Source organism: Neurospora tetrasperma (genome assembly GCF_000213175.1).
Source record: "Neurospora tetrasperma FGSC 2508 unplaced genomic scaffold NEUTE1scaffold_4, whole genome shotgun sequence".
In the NCBI taxonomy this organism is placed as follows: Eukaryota; Fungi; Ascomycota; class Sordariomycetes; order Sordariales; family Sordariaceae; genus Neurospora; species Neurospora tetrasperma.
This window is the reverse complement of record NW_009799102.1, coordinates 3,522,812-3,545,443: the sequence shown is the minus strand read 5'-3', so window position 1 is coordinate 3,545,443 and position 22,632 is coordinate 3,522,812. Positions and strand designations below refer to the sequence as shown.

General features: G+C 49.4%; 7 protein-coding genes across 7 annotated transcripts; 2 read left to right on the top strand and 5 right to left on the bottom strand.

Annotated features, from left to right (window-relative positions):
• Positions 1-2: 2 nt before the first annotated feature.
• NEUTE1DRAFT_111379 (uncharacterized protein) lies at positions 3-511 on the bottom strand (the record flags this gene model as incomplete). The annotated part of the gene is made up of 3 exons (XM_009854237.1): positions 3-367; positions 432-436; positions 480-511. The coding sequence occupies 3 exons, from the start codon at positions 509-511 to the stop codon at positions 3-5; spliced, it is 402 nt and encodes a 133-aa protein (XP_009852539.1).
• A 1,608-nt stretch (positions 512-2,119) lies between these two features.
• On the bottom strand, positions 2,120-2,897 carry NEUTE1DRAFT_111378 (uncharacterized protein; the record flags this gene model as incomplete). Its single annotated transcript, XM_009854236.1, has 2 exons — positions 2,120-2,562; positions 2,597-2,897. 2 exons carry the CDS (start codon positions 2,895-2,897, stop codon positions 2,120-2,122), a joined length of 744 nt encoding a protein of 247 aa, XP_009852538.1.
• A 1,044-nt stretch (positions 2,898-3,941) lies between these two features.
• NEUTE1DRAFT_111377 (uncharacterized protein) lies at positions 3,942-5,276 on the bottom strand (the record flags this gene model as incomplete). The annotated part of the gene is made up of 6 exons (XM_009854235.1): positions 3,942-4,508; positions 4,631-4,653; positions 4,778-4,798; positions 4,951-4,974; positions 5,109-5,138; positions 5,195-5,276. The coding sequence occupies 6 exons, from the start codon at positions 5,274-5,276 to the stop codon at positions 3,942-3,944; spliced, it is 747 nt and encodes a 248-aa protein (XP_009852537.1).
• A 2,503-nt stretch (positions 5,277-7,779) lies between these two features.
• NEUTE1DRAFT_84642 (uncharacterized protein) lies at positions 7,780-10,264 on the top strand (the record flags this gene model as incomplete). Its single annotated transcript, XM_009854234.1, has 2 exons — positions 7,780-7,927; positions 7,988-10,264. 2 exons carry the CDS (start codon positions 7,780-7,782, stop codon positions 10,222-10,224), a joined length of 2,385 nt encoding a protein of 794 aa, XP_009852536.1.
• Positions 10,265-10,401: 137 nt separating this feature from the next.
• Positions 10,402-11,312, bottom strand: NEUTE1DRAFT_147493 (uncharacterized protein; the record flags this gene model as incomplete). Its single annotated transcript, XM_009854233.1, has 4 exons — positions 10,402-10,660; positions 10,741-10,835; positions 11,002-11,231; positions 11,295-11,312. 4 exons carry the CDS (start codon positions 11,310-11,312, stop codon positions 10,497-10,499), a joined length of 507 nt encoding a protein of 168 aa, XP_009852535.1.
• A 2,475-nt stretch (positions 11,313-13,787) lies between these two features.
• Positions 13,788-15,533, bottom strand: NEUTE1DRAFT_84638 (uncharacterized protein; the record flags this gene model as incomplete). Its single annotated transcript, XM_009854232.1, has 4 exons — positions 13,788-14,213; positions 14,286-14,715; positions 14,790-15,186; positions 15,310-15,533. 4 exons carry the CDS (start codon positions 15,455-15,457, stop codon positions 14,022-14,024), a joined length of 1,167 nt encoding a protein of 388 aa, XP_009852534.1.
• Positions 15,534-16,380: 847 nt separating this feature from the next.
• Positions 16,381-19,157, top strand: NEUTE1DRAFT_65951 (uncharacterized protein; the record flags this gene model as incomplete). The annotated part of the gene is made up of 2 exons (XM_009854231.1): positions 16,381-16,731; positions 16,838-19,157. The coding sequence occupies 2 exons, from the start codon at positions 16,490-16,492 to the stop codon at positions 19,038-19,040; spliced, it is 2,445 nt and encodes an 814-aa protein (XP_009852533.1).
• Between the last annotated feature and the right edge of the window lie 3,475 nt (positions 19,158-22,632).

The window sequence follows — 22,632 nt, the reverse complement described above, 5'->3', positions numbered from 1 at the left end:
TTTTACAGGGCCTTGACCTGCTTCTCCATCGCTGGCAGCCAATATGCCTTGTAGTTGGCTAGTTTGACTGCTTGGTTGTAGTTCTTGGGAATAATACGGTCTGCCTTGGCCTGAACAAGATCATGTAAGACCGTGTTTGATCGACGATATCGGAAAAGCTGGCTGGAGAGACTTAGTAACATGGTCGCTGTCTCCTGTCCCCTTCGACTCTTTTGCTCTTTATCCTCTACCTTTTCCTCTTTTGGGATTTCTTGGACAGGGTTTTGCCGCAGGCGGTCCTGGATGGCCGTATTAAAACAGTCGTCATCTGAACTACTCTCATCGTCCGGCTTGGTACTCTTTGGTGATGATGATGACGCGCCATTGGCTGTTTCTTGGAAAGTTGTTAGCTGTCTCGGTCGACATAATATTGCAAGGGGTCGAGTACACACCGTGGCTATGGATCGGAAGCCGGGCTAGATATCGGCAATAATACAAACCAAGCTTTGGCTGGCCCAAATATCGAGTTCATCGCGGTCGTATCATAGAACTCCAAGCACTACTAATCTGCATCCTATATTTGCATATTCAAATTGCTCCGACGTGACTCTCGTAATTTCTGGCTGACTGATATATAACGGCCCAGTCAGTGTAGTGAGGCCACTGATCGAGAAAGTTGTTGAAGGGTGGAAGGTATGAAATGGCGTTGACCTCTTGTCGAGGTTAGTGATGTGTTGGAACAACGGCTACGGACACTTTCTAATCCGTAGACACTAGAATATGGAAGCAAGGCGGTGTTCTGGAAAGGGAATGGTGAGAGTTGCAGTGATTTATTGAGGTATAAATAGTTGGATGAATGGGGAGTGTGAGTGTCTTTGAGTGATCTCCAGAGGAACCGCGAAGGATGACCCGGGATCAAGAGAGAAGAAGGAAGTCGAGAGAAGAGTATCATGGAGGATAAAAGGAGGACAAGGAAGAAAAGGGAAGAGTCCGAGTATGATGCCACTTGGATCAGTAACTCCACGTTCTGCAAGAGTGAGGTTTCGAGGAAGAGGGCATGGAACGGTAGACCAAGGTCTAGGAGAAGTTCGTTGTCGTCGCCATCGCCATCACTGTCTGTGTTGTATTTAGTATTGGGTCCCAGCAAGGAGGCCAACATATCCATAAATGAAGATGGAGCTCACTGTAAAGGTAAGTCCAGATAAAAAGAAGCCGTCGTCCCAAGATATTTGCGGTCATTATCCTCGTGTTCAAGTCTCATCGCCATCATACATGGGTGCCACGACCCGGGACACGAAACAATCATGGTGTTGAAGGTTGATGTGGGAATGCGTGTGTGATATTCCGAAAAATTGAGAGAAATGAAGCTATTCCCATCTTTGACGACGCATATAACGAGGTGGTGACGCATTCTTCCCTGGTGTAACATTGAACGACGGATGATGTTTGGACAAGGAGAAAGACATTCATTGTTTCTTGGAAAGACAAGGGAAGCTTGTGGGCTAGACCGGGAATGTCCTTAGTGTCCAGTCTTGCCCACTTGCCGGCCCCGGGGCCGACCACTGAAGTTTCAAGCGGATGACCACCGGCCACAAGACGTCAACTGTCTTGCCTTTCCTTGAACCGGACCAGACAACCACCACACAAACTCGGCAGACACCTCCATCACCGTCAACACAACGGCCAACGATCAGTGTTTTCTGGTGTTTTTCTTGTAACCCAACCAGCGAGCATCGGATTTTGGACGCTTGAGCGTGTTGATATACAGAATAAATACCCATTGTTTTTCTTTTCTGCACAAAATCCACGTTGGCGCTTGAGGTGGTGGCCGTGTCGATATCTCCAGTTTGCTTGTTCCGTGCGACCATTCCTCCATCGGTGAATCAGCAGGCACACGAGCCACATAAACCCAGGCCTGCCACAAAGCAACACCATATCACCCCCTCAACATCACAACAACCAACCAGTCGATCGCGACGACATACACAATGGAGAACACCACAGCATCAGAGAATACACCGCTACTCCCCACCACGACACCATCGTCTCCCGACGTCGCCCGTCCCGCGAGACCGCAACGAAATGTCACTTTCAACCCCAATCCCGTCACCAAGACCATCGAGTCCGAGGCAGCCTATCGTCAGGCCCGCGCCTCGCATCCAAGCCTACCGTCAACGTCAACGCGCTGACACTCGCCCAGGTCGAGCGACCTCTTCAACACGGGGATCTTGATCGCCGTGCAAAGATTCTGCGGAGGGATCATATGAGACTTGCGCCAATGAGCCTCGTGGAAGGGGATTTTGCTCAATTTCGAGCCCTCCGCCGGTTTGCGGCCCATGATGTAGTCTGTGAACTGGAAGGACTTGAAGATGTTGCTATTCTTCCAAGAGCTGGGAAGAACGTCGTCGATTTCAAAAGCTTTGCCCTTGCTCTTGCGGGTGCCCTCGACTGACCAGTTTTTCATTATGATCATGGCTGCCCGGATGCTCGGCTCGGGGATGTAGGGCATCTGGATGTGTGCCGGCATTTTGCCGCTTGACGTCAACTTGATCTTGCCGAGGGAGTCGAGGACCTTATTGCATGCTCTGGTGATGGCATGCTCACTGACGGGTCCCACCTTCGCCTCCTGTCTGCATTACTTTGACGTCCCAATGGGCTGGGAGGCCGTTGTAAGCTGCGACGAAGGCCCAGATCATGGTGAGCCCCAAACTTGGCTCGCACGCGCCGCCGTCTTCCTCCGGCTCGGTTTTGGTAGGCGTTTCAGCTTCCTCGGGCGTCGTGACCGTCTTCTTGAGGGCGGATTTGGCCGGAGCCTCGGGGTTCTTGACAGGCGTCTTGACGGGCGGCTTGAAGACCGGGGTACCCGCGATGGAGACCCTTTTCTGCCTTTTGGAGGCTGCGGCGGTGGCTTTGCCCATGGTAAATAGCTCGGTGGTTTTGATCAAGTGGTCGAGGAAGTCTGTCAAAGATATGCAAAGGCCGTGGGAAGCTTAAATAGCAGCGTATGGGGTTTGGGCGAATCCATTTCACAAGACTTTGGTTTTGACGTTAGCATCGGCTTCTTTCTCCCCGGGTTGCAGATGTTTGACAGCACATGAGCCATCAGGGTTTTTCGGTCATCAAAGCCTTGGTTGCACTTCCAACAGTTGACGACATTAATATCAGACCCTTGATCAGCCTATGCACCCGACACTTCAATAAATGGACTATCGGCTTCCGATATGTCTGCATGTCTATGGGAGTGGGAAGGATAGGAAACGGGTCAAGCGAACGTCCAAGTTGGAGCTGGATTGGTTCCACTAGAAGGCGAACACAACCAAGCACATCCTGGGCATCTTTTCATTACCGTACGCGATGGTGTTTATGACATCTATCCTACAAGATTCGCAGTGTTGATTTGCGTGTTCGGGATTCGAGTCCCGCTCTCTGTATCACGGGGGACTTGATTAAGAACAAAAACTGGCAGAAAAAAAAATTATACAGCTACGGTTGATAGTATTTATTTTGAACGCAATGTCCAGCCTTATAAGACTACCCTATATACTATCCTCGGACTAAATAGGTATTAGAAGCTTAATTAGTTCTTCTTTAGGTAGGTTTTCCAGTTCGCCAAGCCGTCTCCTTTGGAACAATCTTTCTTTAAACTCTCCTTCACCCTAAACAGAGAGTAGAAACTCATTGCCCACCTCACACAACAACATTAGGCTTTCATGCCGAGCAATGGTGGCACGGAAGGTTCCGAGGTCTTTGTTCGAAAATCTCGTCAAAGCTTTTAACGTGAACCCACTACCAAACCCAAGGGGTAAAAAGCAGAGAAGCCCTTCGTATCCTTCTACTATCTTCATGATCTTCCGAGCCTCAGATATTTCCCTCGCGAATGCCTTCCGCGCTTTAGGAGTATCTTCGATGCCACGAGCTTCTAACACAGCTGTTATACAACTTCCGCCTGCTCGATGTCGATGCTAATCTTCTTTCATGACTTTGGAAAGCCGAAAACTGGCTGATATGCCCAAAACGGTGTACAAAATCGAGAGATTTTGTGCTTTTCGTCGTAGATTATCGTAGTGCTTAATAGTTGGCAATTCGTCCGTAGGCTTTTTCGAGGCGAACGAGCTTTTCAATGTATCGTCCGTACTGTCCCAAGCGTATACGATTGACATGAACCGCAAGATCGCACTGTTATCTATCGTTAGGCTTGCAAGTTGACGACCTAATTCGATATCGGTATCGGCATCAGTGTCATTGTCGCTGTTCTGATTGCCATTCTCGTTATTACCATGCTTTTGGTGGTTGTACTGCGCTTGGTGCTGCTGTTCGTCGTGCTCCTGATTATGTTGGTGATCATCCTCCTCCTCCTCGTCGTCGTCGTCCTCCTCCTCCTCCTCCTCCTCATCTTCCTCCTCATCTTCCTCCTCATTATCCTCCTCATTATCCTCCTCATTATCCTCCTCATTATCCTCCTCCTTATCCTCCTGATTATCGTCTTGTTCCTGCTGTTGATCGTGCTGCTCATCCTGCTGCTCATCCTGCTACTCATCCTACTGCTTATCCTGCTGCTCATCCTACTGCTCATCCTACTGCTCATCCTGCTGCTCATTATCTTAATAGTACCTCGGTTTAATATTATTATTGCTAGCAATATTGCTAATACCTCGAGACTAATGAACTTTTTGCCTTTTTGCTGTGTAGTGGAAGGGTAGCGTTTGATTTCCGTTTCTTCATTGGAGGGTTATCGGAAAACTTCTCGAGGTTGTTATAAGATAGACTATACAACCCGTCTTGCGGATAAACAACCTACCCAGGTGGAATTGCTTGCTCACTAAGTAGGGTATAATTGGTTGTAATAGTAAAAGACGGGGTTTAATTAAGAATTGTATAATATTATTATAGTCATATTATAATTAGGTCACCGGGGTTAGCGCGAGTAATATTGAATTTAATTCCTTCTTAGTAGAGTTTCTTTGGGCTTACTATGATATTTAAATACTGTACGGACTAATCGTATTTGTAGAGTGGAAATCTAGTCGCAAATATCCTCTTGAATTTAGTGGTATTATCTGGGTTGATTATTATCTAGAGCTTCCACCTATAGATATTCAAATTATAAAAGCGTAAATAGGTATCCTCACAATGGAAAGCAGTTTCTGAGCTACGCTCGCCTATATACATATACAAGGTATTAATTCTAGGGAGGTTGCTGATGTTACAGGATTACCTGTGACTGTGCCTAGCACATCACGTGCATGTGCACGTGCGCTGGTCCCGGCTCTGGGCATAGCCTTCGTGCCTTGCCCCATATCACCAGATCTACGCACACCTCTCTTCTCCTCTCCTTATACAACTACGCATATCCAACCTACTCCCTATCAATCGCCTTGCCCCGTGATAGCTGAATATTAAAAGTACGCCGGATATAAAAAGTAATATAAATAGTATTCTGGAGGTTTTAAAGAAGCTGACGTAGTAGCCTATAGTATTTTGAGGAAAAGATTCAATAGTGTCCTAATAGAATTACTTAGCCTCGTAATTTATAAGCGGGTTGAGGTCGAAATCGAAATTAATAGAAGTTAGTATTTTCAAGTAACTAAAGTATAGTTGTAAAAATCCGTCATTGTCCTGTTCGTATTGGACCGCGTATTGCACATAATCTGGAAATAGTCAAGCTCGTTTAGCAAACTCTCTCCAATTAATTCCCAAATCTGCGATAGATATGCAGACTTTCCTATAAAAATAGGGATTTCTTTCGAATTTGCCAAGCTTAGTGATAAGGTTGGGTCCGAAGTCGTCTTTAATTAATAGTTTGAAGGTATAATATTTAAGAGTTAGGGTAGGATAAAGACCGGTAGTATCAGTTGAGTATAGTATCGATAGGGATATTGAGGATATAGTTGCTAATTCGTTAAGCTTGTTATTAATGCAATTTACAACCTTAAGAACTTATTGGATAGCGCTAAAGATAACGTCGGTTTGAGTGGAGAAAGAAGAGGGAGTAGAAGAAGAAGAGGGAGTAGATTGCAAATTGGTTTCAGTAAAATTACAAAGGTATTGGATTTGAAGTTTAATCAATTCGATTTTGCTCTTAAGTACCTCTATTTTGAAACGGCTGGAACTAAGAACGGAAGAAAGAACGATAGTTATATATGGTGGAAAGATGGGAAGATAGTATTAATGTAAAAAGAGCGAAGTAAAGAATTTAGTATTAAGGGTGCCTAGCCTTTTATTCAGTTCGGACTAATAAACAGGCTTAGTAAACTTATAAATATTACTTCTACTAGTAATAATAAACGCCACCACTAAGTGGATAGATTAGACCGTCCTATTTAGGTACTAGGATATAGGGCAATTCTTATCAATTAGCTGAGAACTATATATAGGGGAACTGGTCAAGGCTATGAAATAGGACATTATTTATAGAGTAGGCGGGTTCGACGAGCCAATTATAGCTCTAAAGATCCTAAGCCAGCAGCTTGCAACTCTACTTAAAGTATACACGTACCTAACTTTTTACTTATTTACTTTAACCTACCTGTGAAAGCGTGATCCTACAAGAGATAGACTGCAAGTGTTGGCAATGGCCAGATAGGGTCGTTGTAAAGTAGTAAATATTGATGATCAAGCAAGAAGGTGGAGGCTCGGGAGCCTACACCAGCGACTGGGATTATAAACCCAGTCGCGGGTCGCTTCCTTATCTAATCTAGGGTGGGCTAGTGACTTGCAAGCACCTGCGGGACCAGGCCGCGTATGTGAATGCCGCCAGCCCGGCAGGCAGGGTGCCTGCCGCGGGCCTGGCTTAGTCAGCATGCCCAGTCATGACCCTAATGGTCATGACGGTTATCTATCAAAGCGAGCCTATCCGGCATCAGCTATCACAGGATTAGCCTGTGATGGGTACAGCACGTGACTACGTGCCATGTACGTTGTGCGTGCCTAGCCTTGCCCTCTATATAAGGCCTGGCTGGCACACCACTTCCTTCCTCCTCTCCTCGTACAACTACACATATCCATATCCATACCTAACGTCGAGTCCACCCGTGATATCAGCAAGACTAGAAGCCACAAATCAAAGTAATATTAAGTGTAAAGAAGGAAGGGGAAAGTAAACAAACGCTGGCATCGTGAATCCGGACATATAAGTCGGTTCTGCCAGGCGTCGCCGCCTTCCCAATCCATAAGGTCTATCGATAAGAACATAAGCCTCATTTCCATCCGATGTGCCATAGTGCACCCCATTGCCCAGTGGCCAGTGCTCTGGGAGCCTGTCCAGCCATGCCATGACACTACCTACTTTATTTACCTACCTTGCCCTACTTTATTGGTCCAACTATTCATCGCTTGGTAAAATCTAATGCCCGCCAATAAACATTCTAGCCCAAATGCTAAACCCCGCTAGTAAACGCCTACAGCTTTGTAAACAGGTCAACGTTCATCCGTATGTGGGCCCCACTCTTCTCTCTGAATCTAGGCCGTCACCTGGCTACCCTAGCCACTCTTTCGTTTGTAACCCACCCTTTAAGTCACGTGCATTATGGAGCCTTCGAACACTCCGTGCAAGGCTCCCTTGTATTCTTGTCTTCTTCTCCCCTTCAAACTACTTTTGGCGAATACAATTATTATCCCATTTTACCTTCTCCAACCAAGCCGCCAATTGATTATTTTCCTAGCCTACTTATTGTTCCCAACTTCTCAACCGTCCGTTAATCTGACAGTTGACCACGTACTAAGACTAGACGCGACATTTCACGAAACGCGACACTTCGGCCCCTTCCATAGCCGCGTCTCAAGAACATCATCACCATCGCCATGACGGATCGACCTCAGTCAGAGATCATCCGAGAACATCCCATCGGCACAGGCCTAGATGCCTTCCGTGCTGCGTTCGAATCAGTCTGTAAAGACAGGGGCATCTCCTTTCCTACGCCAGACGCGCTCCGTAAGCTGGGCCCACAAGGTGTCAAAGGTGAGGGAGACAGGCCCACGTTGCCGAGATGCCCATCTAACCACTGTTTAGATTTGCGGGGTCTTGCGTTTAGTCTTCTGGACACACTCCAAACCCTCCCTATTACTCGTCTTCTACGTTCGAATACGGGCAGTGGCACCCTTCGAATCGATCTGTTGAGACGCCTACCCGCCCTCGACTCCGACGACGTGGACAACTTCGACTCGGACCAATTTGAACCACTTTTCAATGCAGTCCTCACCAACAAGCCCGACGATAAGATCTGGCGCCAAGTGTACTGTGCCGTTACCGAAGCCACCCCGCCTCCCCGACCGACAGCATTTTCCTTTCTTCAAACTCCGAAGTCTTTCAATACGAACAGCTTTGCAAACTCCTCCGAATATCGCAAGCATATGGACATGGTCCTCAAGGATGAGCTCGGCGCTATGTACGTCGACCTTCCTAACTTCCATGACATCTTTTTCGGTGGGGTGGCGGGTCTTAAGACAGCATCAGAGGCCGTCTTCAACAAGTGCACGGAAGGCAGCGAACCACTCTTCCGTAATGGTTGGTGCGGGTGGCCGACAGATGCGAACCAGGAGCGTGTTTTGGACTGGTTTGTAGAATTGAGCGAGAAACTGGCAATGTTTGCAGAAGAGTACAATCCGAATCGGACACAGACGCCGCGACGAAGGCTGCTGGTACAACCCAACAAACGGATCCTCGGCTCGATAGCGGAACGCAAATTGGACGTCGGCTTCGTAGATGACTCAAAGGGTGGAAAGGATACTCAATGGAACTGGTCGCATGTCCTCGTACCGGGCGAGCTGAAGAGCAATCGTTCGGCCGATATAGCGTCAAACGCGTGGCTCGATCTCGGGAAGTACGCGAGGGAAGTGTTCGCTGCTCAAGACACGCAGGACAGTCGTCGCTTCGTCTTGGGATTTACCATCTGTGGATCATTCATGAGGATATGGGAGTTTGATCGGCTCGGGGCCATCGCATCCAAACAGTTCGATATCAACACGGAGGGCTTAGAGTTCGTATCAACGGTCCTCGCGTTTCTCTGGATGAGCGAGGAGGAGCTCGGGTTCGATCCATCCATTATAAAAGAGGAGGACAAGCGGGTCGTCCAGATCAAGAGGAATGGCTCACTAGAGCGGCTCATCATTAATAAAGTGATGCTACGCGCACGTTGTATATCCGGCCGGGCAACGACCTGCTGGAAAGCCCATCCCGAGGGAGACCCGCAGACGCTACTAGTCATCAAGGATTCCTGGCAGTACCCTGAGCGCAACGAGGAAGGGGAGCTACTGCGAGACGCGACCGATAAAGGGGTAGTGAACGTAGCTCGATACTATCACCACGAGACGGTCCAGGTGCGCGGAACCGATGACGATGTCCGAAGCAATGTTCGGGGAGGAATAGATGTTAGTACGGCGAAGAACTATAGGCCGGAACACTCGACGCCGCCGACCAGGACAGTTATAGCCAGTGCCTCGCGCAAAGGCCGCAGTACTAGCATGGCTGGCAAGAAACGGTCATCTAGCCAAACCGATGCCGCTTTACCCTCCGGTAAGCGATCCTGTACGACCCAGGCTAGCAGTGATGCGCCGCCAAATCGGGTACATCGGCGAGTTATTGTTCGCGACTATGGACGACCCATCTATAAGGCAAGCTCCCGAGCGGCCCTACTTGCTGCGTTGGAGGGCTGTATTGACGGATACGAGTCCCTATGGAGAAAGGCCGGCCTCCTTCACAGAGACATCTCCATCAACAACCTCATGATCAATGAGGACGACAATAACCCTTCCTGGCCTTCATTCTTAATCGACCTAGACCTTGCTGTTAGAAAGGAACGAGAAAGTGCCTCCGGAGCAAAGGGCATGACCGGCACCAGGGCGTTCATGGCAATTGGGGTCCTTCTGGGCGAACAACATTCCTTCATGCACGATCTCGAATCATTCTTTTGGGTCCTATTCTGGATCTGCGTCCACTACAACGGGCCAAACGAGAGCAGGGTTGTTGAAGAGTTTGACCAATGGAATTATATCCGCCCGGTAATGTTGGCAGACTTGAAGAAGGCGAAAGTGGATGATGAAGGAGATTTCATCAAATCCGCACAAGAAAACTTCACGTTATACTACCAGCCGTTGATACCTTGGGTCAACAAACTACGGAGAGAAGTATTTCCGAACGGTGGGAGGTGGAAAAAAGAGGACGAGGGATTATATGATCGGATGAAGGGGATTCTTGAGAAAGCCCGAGAGGATCCAAAGGTATTACGGAGAGATAGCTTCGCGAATTAGTATAATTAGTAGAGCGAAATATATATAGTGATTTGCGTGCACGGCTTCCAGCTCCTCCTCACTTGCCCAGCTCAACCAAAATGCCGATTGGAATAGCATTAAACACCAAAGTCATTCAAGAAATGGGGCCGGGTTTTGACGTCTAATGCCCACGGGCGAAGTATTTAATACTTAGGTATATATAGAATATACGTCTTGCTTTCTCTATATCCATCCAAGAAACTAACTCTAAATACTACCAGACATCTTCAGAAAACTTCGTTTTGACATCCTTAGAGACGGCACCCGGACTTCCTATTGTCGAGACTGAGGTTCGATAGTGCCTCATCCGTCTCTTCGATATCCTCGATAAGTTCGTTCTTGCTGCTTAATCTCTCCAGCTCCTCCTGGAGAAGCGCGATAAGGCGTCCAGGTGGTTCATTGCCCTGTTCATGATCTAGAGGAAATCAGGGTTAGACGGGCGTGACTGTTATGGACTTTCAGTTGCTTATTCGGGGACGCATGTTCCTACCTCACCAAAATCGCGCCCATCACCTGGTGCCAACTGTGTCTCTCCTTGGATTTCCTTGTTATCCGTCATATCCAGCGAACGCAGATCCGGCGGAGGCGGACTGCATTACGATAGAAGTACATACGACCCACCAGCCACGCTACGGTACCCTGCGTCTCTGTCTCGAATTCGCACGAGGGCTCCAGATCGCAGAGCGACTCTTCACAACCCTAAACGCGAGTAACATTTAAGCTAACATCGACGACAACGGCATTGCAGCAGCATACTTCCACTTCCCCCGAATCAGGTAGACTGCCACGTTCGCGGGGACGATCATCTCCCCATCGCCTTTGGTTGCCCAGATGGCTTTGCCGCTGGGATTCTGGAAGGCGAGGCTCTCGCACCCCAGGAAGCAGATCTTCCTCTCGTACCCGGCGGACGGTATGAGGGCGACTGGCTTCCAGTCGACATTATTGAAAAACTTCTCGTCTTGGGTTAGACTCGTCCAGCGCTGCTCCTGTATACCTCATTGGAATTAGACCTCTGTCAGTTTTTTAGTTGGGGGAAAGAGTCTGCGTACCAAGGTCTCTTTCGACATTGCCGGGTCCTCCGCAGCGTCAACTTCTATCATGAGAAATAGTCCTTAGAATATGATTGACGTTAGCGCTTCAGGTGTAACCGTGATAGTGGAAAGGGCAGTTGCAGGAATGGGAGACTTTTTGTCCGCATCCATATCCGCTAAGGAGAGCCTAGCGTAGTATTGAGCCAGAAAATCCATTTTGCATTGCGGATGAGATAGGTGAACGGGGTTAGTCTAATCCATTGAGGCTGGTGCTGAATTCTGGTCTCTTGGATGTCGTGTATATGGCTTCGTTTCTAAAATGTTAAAGAATCTATCAACTATAGGTACGTGATCGGGATTGAATTCGGGTCCAAAAGTCGGAAGAGGAGAACGAATATGCGTGGAGTGGTGTGATGTCCGTTCCTATAAGGGTCGTGAAGAGTTGACAACTAACATGTCCAAGTCTAATGATACAAGGATAGGACGTGAATGCGAGAATAAGGCAACCAAAAATCGGGGGATGTCTTGAAACACAATCCATGAAGAAACTCTCTTCACCTATCACTCCATACTGGATGAAGTACGACGTCTTCGACCATGGTGGATTGGCATCTAAAAAGCCCTTTCGGTTATCCATACCGTGCCACTGCTATCATCTGCGGTGGTTGTCATGCAGACGCTCGCAGATATTGGATGGTTGCGCTGTCGGGAGAGACATGAAGTCGGCTGAACAAGTTGCATTGGCATCGACACAACTTGGGATAGGGATCTGACGACAAGCATCCTTGCTGCCTTGTCTGGGTGATCTGGGTTTCTCTCTCCTTTCTGTTTCATTCGGAAAACACCTTCTCCGGCGACTTACCATCCTTGACAATCACCCGTAACCGTCTCGGGGAAGGCTCTCGATTTGGAACGCTGATTGGCCTCAAACTGGTCCCTTGCTTCCCCTGCCTTCAACCCCCTATCTTCTTCCTCCCTCTTCCTCCCTCTTCCTCTAACTTGCTCTTCCTCTCTCCATCTTGTCAACGCGGCAGACAGGCTCGTATTCTGCCTTGCCTGACGAACTTGCACAAATACCAGACATTTAGCTAACACCCACCTCCCTCCTCCAAGCAGCAGCCGCTCAGTGCTACGGCGCTTATCATAGTTGTGAGGGCTTCCGTGCAAGATACCAGGAGAAATTTGGCCATTGCACACCCTCTAGCGGCGGAAAGGTGGAGGATCTTCGTAGCGCTGCACCTGGCATTAAGCCTGATTTCAGCGTGCCACATCAACGTTTCGTCTTTCAAGGATCAAATGCAGCTTTGATGCTGCAATGGAGGACATGCCAAAAAGGCAATCAGAGCGTTCACTTCGGGTAGCGTTTGTTTTGATATCAAGGCTTCGAGCCTCGCTTCGAGCCAAGCCCCATGCAAGTATGCCAGGGGGGTGAGGGTGTTGACACGGACTCCCACCCAGGCTTAAAGCTATCCTACCCTAGCTGCCGGCTTCTGATCCTCGAGCTGTGGTTGGCTTGTCGCTCTCAAGGCTGCCGTCACCCTGTTTCGCAGCCCTGGCATGCAGCTCTCTCCGCCAATCGACTCGTCTACAAAGGTGTTGGCGGCTGTGCCGGCAGTGTGTTGCAAGCCAACCATCATGGTTATGACACGCCAGGATGGAAGGGAAGAGGTAGGCTAATGTATGCAGATGAAGAAGGTAGGTTAAGGCAGGTACATGAAGGAGGTCCATCGTGATCAGTTTGTTGTAGTGGATCCCCAAACCGCGATCCAATAAGACAAGAGCGAGAGATTCCCTTACTACGCTCTTATTGGACTCGGCGACTAACTATATATATATAACTGGGCCGAGGAGTATTAGGAACTAATCAGGAATAGTCTTCTAACCGAGTGCAATCTTGGTATTACGCGTATAAAAGATCTAACCATAGTATTAGGACGGTTAATTTTTCTCGTAATCCGCCTAATTATATTTATTCTCTTAGCGCCGCCTCCCTACTTACTATAATGCCTCCGTCCGAACGATATAGATATGGGAGGTGGTGGTTTAGTTTTTTGACCCTACCACGTAATTAAAAGACCCGTTTCCTATCCTTCCCACTCCCATACACAAGCTTAGTGAGGGCCAGACTAGTAGTTGGGTCGGTGACGACCAGCGAATCCCTGGTGTTGTATGTTTTTTTTTCTTTTTCTTTTTTTTCTCTTACTTTTCCATTTTCGTTCATGACCTCGTCAGGTCTTGCACTGTTTTGGCTATTGTTGGTTGTTGGTGACAAGAGAGGTCTGCCAATCGATCGAATCAATCACGCACAGTCCACACTCTTGTGTTTTGGTTGTCTCCAGTTGCCCCTATTATCTGTGTTTATCCAAAATTACATCCTCCCTGCGACTCTCCCTTCATACCTAGCTATCAAGTCCGCCACTTCGCTTTGGTGTTGGCTCCAACATTTTTTTATCCGAATAATTGAACAACACGTAAGGGCCATAACAACGGGATGGTTGTTGACACTTTTTTCATAGCCTGATTCTGGCACTTGAAACACAAAATTGGGTAGTATAACGCCTCGGAAACGCCAGGTATAAATCCCAGGCAGAATGTCATACATGAAATTAGGATCCTTGGAGTGTGGTTGCCACCAATTCCCGACGACAAAACGTGACCCGCCCCATAACGCAACGACATGCTTTCTTGACAACAAGACAATCATAACACCGCCCTCTCACCTCACCTCGCGCCCTCAACGTGCTTTCATAGGAAGTAGTCACCCAGCCCCCTACGGCCTGCGGGGATATGCCGTTGATCGTCTGGCACGGCGGAGAAGATGCTGAACTTTGTGTTTTGGTCGCGGTCCACCGTCATGATGGATGCGACGTTACCGCAACGGTAACAGTAGTTGGGTGCCGACCATACGGTTACGACCGACTTTTCGGCGAAGTGAAACTATGTTGGAAACACAGGTTAGCTGGCGTTACTTCTCATAACTGTGGAGAGCAACAAAAAGTGATCACCTACCTTGTAACCCTCATTCACCAGCTGATGCGCTCTTGCAATTGTTGTCAGACCGTTGACGTGGTTGAACTCTGTCGCGACCTTGTCTCCGAACAGCCAACCAGCGCCACGTGGACTGACAGCCCATGTATCGACGTCTTCTGGGTCACTCCACACAAGATCGCAGAAAGCACCCTCATGCGGGATCTCCTGGGCACGCGCAACGACGCGGATCTGGTCAATCGTGCGGATCTCGGGACTGAGACCGCCGTGGACGCAGAGGACAGTACCGTCGACAATGGCGGCAAGAACTAGGAAGTCAAACACTTGGCAGCAAGCCTTCCAGACAGAGGCGTTGCCATACTTTTGCTGGCACTCCTCGTAGAAACCGTAGACCTGGGTGATTTGTCGGGACTCGTGATTACCGCGCACTAAAACAATGCGATCTGGGTATCTGTTGGGCGAAAGTGTTAGCAGCGTGAATTGTACCAGAACCAAAACTAAGACCAGAACATGGGGCCTTCGTACTTTGCCTTGAGACACATGAGAAGGGTGAATGTCTCTAAACTGAAGTACCCTCTATCCACAAAGTCTCCGAGGAAGACGAAGCGAGTATCGGCCGATTGAGAGCCCGTGTTGGCGCTGGATTGAGGGGTCTCTTCACTTGGGGATTCCTTCTCGCTTCCAGCCCCAGCCTCGCTGTCTGTACTGCTCCTTATCTTCTTCTTGAGGTTGGGATCTGTGATTTCCATTGGGGGCTCGATGTCCTCGGATGTGATGACGGTTGTTGCTGTCTTGGGCGCCTGGACGTTTGTCTCGCCTGGCATGCCGCCAGCAACGCGGAAGAGTTCGAGGAGATCGTAGAACTGGCCGTGAATATCACCGCAGATGGTAACTGGCGTAACAACAGGCTGGATGTTCGATTCTGATGACGAGGGGACACAAGTCAGCTGGACAAGTTCCCTTGTCGTGCGCGCCTTGGGACACGGGATGCGAACGCGCGCGCGCGCGCATGTGTGATCCTGACTAGTAGTTGGTGCTCAAGTACCTTCCATAAGAACTTCCTTGACAATTTCGCAGAGCTGCTTCATGACAGGCTCAGGAAGGTAATGACATTGTTTCGCCTCCTCCAGCCACTCATCTAGACCGGCTCCGGGACGAAGGTTAGCCGGACCTGGCTTTGGAATAGTGGACATGATGGTTGTTTGTGATCGGACTTGAGCTGTTTGGTGGTGTACGGGCTGTATTTATGAAGGGTGGGCGAGCAGCGAGCAGCGGGCGAAATATCTTGTCAATCGAAGGGATGCTTGTGTAAGGCTGCGATGGAACTTGGTTCCGCAATTGTTAATGTCGCTAGATGAATCGCGGGTCGCAAGGAATCGTAATCAAAGGGTCCTGGGGCCACTGAGTGCAAGGGGAGGGCACTGCAAAATTGTTGTCGGGTGTGTTGGGTTGTTGTTTGTTGTTGGGATGAAATTCTAAGGATGACGACGATGCCGAGCGCGGGATCTGGATGGCTGAGGTGAGGTGAGGTTGAATGGGGCTGGAATCAACCTCGACCTCGACCTCGAACTGTGACTGGCAGCAGCCTGCCACCCACTGGAAACCTAAGGTACTGGTACTGTGTACTGCGTGGGACCTGTGGCCAACTGCGGTTTGCGGACAGCCCAGTGGGCGAGTGCCCTGAATGGATTGCGCTGCAGGCCAAATTACGCGCGCACATTGGCGCCGAGAGCTGCCCCCCTCAGCCGCTGTGGGTCTGTGCACTCCCTCAAAGTTCTGGATCCCCGGAATTGCGGGGCACCTGGAGTGTGGATTTCTTATCGAATCCGATAAGGCTGAGCGGTACCGCCGTACCTTAAAGACCAAGCTCCACCCTTTCCACTTCCCTCAGCAATCGCATCCCGTCATTGTTCTTTGGATTTGTTACCCGAAACACTCATCCAACACCGCTTGCGCCAGCCGCGCCCGCTTACCAACGTCGACAGCTTGGTGTAAACTGTTTCTCCAGAGAATATCTTATCTCGACACGAGCGCCCAGCTGGTCTCGGCCACCAGTACTTGCTACGCCAACAAACAGCTCTATCAGCCACCGATATACGAACCATCATTCCGCCAAATATCGTGAGCGAAGCATGAGGCTGTAATTTCTGCACTAGCTCGAAACTCCGCCCAGAAACTACACATAACCCGACTATTCCAAGCCACAACAGCGTCAAAATCTCACCATGATGGCGGCGCCCCAGCTGCTTCTGCGCAAACCTAATGGCACCGCTGCCGGCCAGACCACCAATGATGCCCAGAACGCACCCAAGACCAAGCCTCAGTCCGAGGGCGAAAAGGTTGTTGTGCGTCGGCTTCCTCCCCTGCTAACCGAAGAAGAGTTCTTCAAAATCCTCGGCGACGAATGGAAAGTGGGCCACGGGAAGGTTGACTGGTTTTCATACTGGCCAGGCAAGAGCTCCCAGCAGTAAGTACATCACCGCAGCTTCTCCCCAAACCGCTTCTCACACAATCATATGTCACAGTCCCTCAAGGCCATCTCGACCCTCCCGCGCCTATTTTCACGTCATCAGGAAAGACGACCTTTTAGTGCTCTCACAAGCCGTACAGAATGGCGTTTGGGAGGACGCCAAGGAATCATACAACGACCCGGTCCTGAACCTGCCGCCGACGGTCGAGCTGTCGATTCACAAGAAGATCCCGAGCGACAAGAAACGGTTGGATAACCGCCAAGGCACTATCGACCAGGAGCCTGAGTTCATGGCCTTCCTTGAGAGCCTTGCCAATCCCGATGCCCACAAGACTACAGATACTGCCGGTGAACCGAATGCTGAGGAAACATCAGCCAAGCCCGAAAAGGTCACCACCACGCCACTCGTCGAATATCTTAAGGAGAAGAAAGCACAGAGAGCCAAGGAGGCGGCACTTGCCAGGAGCGCCAAGCAACATGCTCGACAGGAATCGCAGGGAGGAAAGACCAAGACTGCCACCGCGACTATTACTCTGGAGGAGTTGAAAAAGCGGGCTAGAGAAGCCAAGGGCGAGAAGACGGATAAGGCTTCAGAGAAACCGAGGGACAATGTCAAGATTTTGACAAGAAGGGGCGCATCAAGTGCTGCAGCGGAAGCCGCCAAAGCTGCCAATACGGTTGCCAGCCAGATCCAGGACAACGCCCGGTCCAGCTCAAAGGCTGACTCCCAGACCAAGGCCGCCCAGAGCTCGTCACAATCCGCCACTCAGTCGACTCCTTCAGCCGACGCAACATCAGAGCTACCCAAGAGTCGACGCGCAGGCATCGCCGCAGCAGCACGCATCTTACAACGTGACCTTGGCCTCAGCCCGGGCAACGCTCACAGAAAGGCACGCCAGGAGGCAGCAAAGGCTGAGGCTGACGCAAAGGCCAGCGCTGCTGCTACTGCCAGTGCCAATGTCAGTGCTGCCAAAGAAACTGCATCCAGGGAGAAGAAGGAGAAGGAGACAACTCCTGCGCCGGCCAGCTCTGTACGTTCTTCGACGCCCGCCAATGCTGCCGACTCTTCGGCTGTTGCATCGCCTTCGGCGTCTGCTAGAGGACGAGAGTCAGCCTCCGGAAGAACGCGCGGAAGGAGAGGCCGAGGTGGGACTACAGAGGAAGGATCAAAGTCAAAGGGAACAGATGGCGGCAAGGAGACCAAACCTGGCGAGGTCGCGACACCACAACCGCCGATCAAGCCAACAATGATCCTCAAGAAGAGGGATCCCACACAGGCGACTCCATCTGCACTCTCGACGCCTTCGACACCTGTAAATGCCCAACCGCCGGCCTTATCAGCCTCGCAAAAACCTAGTTCCCCCAAGCAGCCTTCCACTGGGGGCAGGCAAAGGGGTGGTGGCCGTGGAGGCGAAGCTAAAGAGAACGTCCAGCCCGGTAGCAACGCAGCCAACACCCCATCCACTCCGGCCCCCACAGGTCCAACCCAAGCCTTCATCAAGCACGCTCACCAAACACAGGGTGTCACCGAGTCAACACTACGCGAGGCTCTCCAAGCCTTTGGCGCCATCAACTCAATCGATCTGCGAAAGAAGGGCTTGGCCTACGTTGACTTTGCGGACCCCGAGGCGCTGAAGAAGGCTATAGCCGCGAGTCCCGTAATGATTGCGCGGGCGAGCGTCACGATTCTAGAGCGCAAATCGGATACCGATAAGAAGGAAGACGGCGGCAAGGATAAGGACAAGGAGACTGCTGCTCCCGGACCTGCGGCGGCGAGTGCACTAGCGGAGAAGGAAAAGACGGTGCCAGAGAAGGAAAAGGAAAGTGAGAAAGAGAAAGCGCCAGAGAAGGGGAGGGAGCGAGAAAAGCGCGATGATGAACGAAGAAGGGGAAGAGGTAGGGGCAGAGGACGCGATGGCGGCGGTGGCGGCGGCGATAAAGACAAGGAGAAAGAGAAAGAAAAGGGCGAGAAGGGTGTTGATTCGAGGGGAGGAGCAAAGGGCGATGCCCCTGTTGGTGCAAAGGAAGCTATTCCTCAGGAGGGAAATGGTTCCGATCGTCCTGTCAGCACTCCCAAGGCCGAGAGAGGCAACGCTGCTTCTGCTTCGGCTCGACCGACCTCAGCCCAGGACAAGGACGAGAAAGACAAAGAGAATGACAAGGGTGAGAAGGGCGAAGGCGAGAAGAAGGGTGAGAATCGCAGTCGCAGAAGACGCGGCGGGAGAGGAAGAGGTGGTGGTGATAAGGATAAGGAGAAGGATAAAGATGGCGGTGGTGGGTCCGCTCAGGCCGCCCCGGCTTCGTGAGATTGGGAACGCAAAAGACGTTCAGAGCACGGCCATGCGATAAAATATGATGAGGAAGGAAAAAGAATATGACTAGTTGAGAGATGAGCAAAGTCTAATGAATGATGGTATTTGATCAACGTCCTATCGCCTTGACTGGTACTCTGTTATTTTGATGAAGGTTAAGGATCAACTGTGCATATTGGGCGTGAGAAGTGGTTTTACATAGGGTAACTGTGCGGCAGTTGTAAGTACGAGTTCAATAGAGTACCGAACCGGGAGAAGAACATCCCGAAGGCTTCATCTGCTTAGCTACCGAGGACGGGGGCAAGTCAGTATGATATCTACTTTGCAAGCTAGAGGTAGGTACATTGATTCCACTGCATCATAAAACAAAAAGTCTGGTGCAGAGTAAAGCACAAGTCCTTGCCTTTTTGAGCTGATCAAATATATGCTTACTCCAGTCTCTTCCAGGAAGAAAAAAAAAAAAAAAAAAAAAGAAAAAGAAAAAGAAAACTATCCTTCAACTGAATGCACCCCTGGAAACTTTGTTTATTCGAAACCTCTGGCCAATTTGTCCACTCGTTTCCACATCCAGTTTATTTATGGCTTTCCCTCGATGACGGGGGTTCAACATTGATGTAATCATGTCAAATTATACAAATCTATTTCTAGCTGGTGATCATATCATGTAAAGTACTACTGACAGCATCCATGACAGGTTTCTGGTACGACTCTCTCGAAGTTTGCGTGGCGTGAGTGATGACCGAAGAGAAGAGAAGGAGAGAGTGTAAGAGGTTGATTAGGTAGATATGAAAACATCCCCTGGGGTGTTGTTTATCCAGAATCGAAGGGGCGCGCGGACAGTCCCGACAGGAGAGATCCGAAGACATGAATGTACGTAAATCATCTGCGAGAACCAGAACCGTTGACGTCGTGGTGAACTTGCAGTGAAAGGTAATAGTTCTCTCCTCAGTTATGTAGGGGTTTCGTTCTGCTTCTTTTTTGTCGCCTTTCGGATTCCTTCTGACGGCGTTGTTTTTTTGCATTCTCTACGAAGAAATATGGTAACCTTGGCGACAGGAAAGTTATCTAATGCCTTGTGGTGTTTTGGATGGTTTAGACTCATAAACCAGGAAAAGGGAAAAGTGGGCCACTTGCATGGTTTTTTGTACTCAGCACCGTCAAGACTCCACGAGGGTATACATCTGATGAAAAAGAAAAAACCGACAGGGCGGGACGAACTGCGGGGACATTGGATGGAAGAATGAAAGTCTTCGAACCCGGAAGTCGATGCAACGGTTCGAATTTTGGCGAGATCGAGACTGAGCGCATCGTGAAAGTGAACGATCGATTTCGTCCGATGTTATCGGCTTACGTTTGGCGGAGTTTGGTGTGCCAGTCGCAGATTTCTTTAAGGTGAAGGGCCTCAGGAAGGAGCGGAAGGAATATGACGAGAGGCGAAGATTCCTGAGAGAAAAACTAAGGGAAGGAAGGAGGTAAAGGAGACGGATTTTTTGATGCTGCTGCTGTTGTTGCCGATTTGTGAAGCTAAACAAATGAGGGCATCCGATGTATGGGACCAATAGCACCGATGATCGAAAGTCCAGCGGCACTCGTCAGGTTGTCCACCATATTGTGTACGGAGAGTTCATCCTTGTGGTCAGGGATCCAATGAAAGTGCACTTCCACGGGCAGCCGCGAGCGCTTGCCTCCAAAGCGTCGGCCTAACTCCTGTGACTTCTCGACGATGAACCAAGCAACTTACTGGCCGAGCGACGTCTTGGGGTCATTGTGCTTTTTTTTCTTTTTTTTTTTTTTTTTTTGTTCGGATGAAATAGAAGACCAAGTAGATGTAAGATGACGCCGTTTGCTATTCCTTCCTTACCTCTAGCAAAGTCGCTCATGTCGTTTCTTGATCCTCACGTTACTTCGGGTGCTTGCTCAAATGATGATGACGCCATTGGCACTATGGTTGGCGGGACTCTGATGTAGCGTATTGAGTATGCGAGGAGAGTTATCTAGTCATGGTAGCCCCTGAACATGTCCTCTATCCTGTTGCTTGTTTAGTAGGTTGCCAGAAGTAGGCAGCGTCTCGCTGTTGATCGCGCCACTAGTCCTCGACAGACGCCATGGTGAAACCAGCCAGATCGACGTAAATGTGAAACACCAGGGCTCTAAAGGTTCAGTTCCCATGAGTGAGTCAGAATATGTGAACACCGTCTTCGTAAGGCACAATCGGCTTACATTAAAATCAATACCATTCACTAGGAGGCCAGCTCGACGCATCCAAGAGTTCTTGAGAACTTGAAGTATTTTTTTTTATATTTTTTTTTTCCCCATTTTCCATAATAAAAAACCAAGGAAAACAGTCCGCTATCTCAGGATCAAAGTCCTCATACACCAAGCGGATCTTCACTAACCTGTTGGGTCCCTCTTCACTGTAGCCGTTATCGAAGATCCATCTAGCAATGAAAGACTAGGTATCCATGTCCAGGCTGCTATAAATCCCATTGATATCTCAGTTTGGCGCCGAGTGCTGTAAAGGGTACTCCGGTGAGATAAAAACAAACTTGCTAACCCATTACTAGAATTAGGACATCCCGAAGACAGAACCACAGAACTGGAACAGTCCCGAGCAAGAAGTAGAGCGACCCGATAACGAAATATGGCATGAGAGGCGGAGCTGTCGACCAAGATAGATTTGGTTGAGTTGGATGTTTTGCCACCGCCTTGGATGGGCTCAGGGGATGTGAGGTAATGTTGAGGAGGTGTGTCTGAAGAAGAAGCCCTACACCCCAAAGACCTACACTTGCCCAACTGTTTACAAGACACTTGACAATAACGCTGTGCTAACGCGAGGGAATGTCGTGAAAGATTGTAATTGTCAAACATCAACGATACAGACTGGATATGTCTAGAGTCAAGTTAAGGTATCGAAGCGAATTATCGCACTCTGTCCTGCTCGCCGAGCCAATTCACTATCAAAACCATAAAGGGGCAAGAAAGTTATACGCGAACCACAAAAACCATTGGATTGACTCCGTACTTCCGCCCATCTTTTCCGACACTTTTCTAGACTACCCCATCTATATACCCATTCGTTACAAAACATGAACACATTTCTTTTTTCATCCGCCCATTCCACAAGTACATAACATAACATCCACTCAAGGTACATAAGACATCATTCCATTAAAACGTCCGATCCGTCTAATCCGTAATCACAAATGAAACAAGCTTTAAAAAAGCGAGAGAAACAAAAAACAAGGGGGGTATGAATGGGTATACATGATGAAGAATGAAAATGTTCTACATGGTTTTTGGGGACGTAGGGGTATAATGTGCTTTTATCAGAGGAAGAAGAAGAAGAAGAAGAAGAAGAAAGGAAGTGCGAACCAAGAAAAACAAAAGAAAAGGAAGAAGAACGAAAGATGGACCTCGAAAGCGCGAGCGAGCGAGCGAGGTATCGGATGAAGGTGTGAAGTTGCAACCGGACCCCGGGCTCGGCGCCGATGCCGATGTGGAAAGAAGTGGAGATCCCGAAGTGGGGTCGCCGGCCGGTGGGGTCGGTCAGGCACCGAACCGGGACGTCCTCCATCGATGTGGTTAC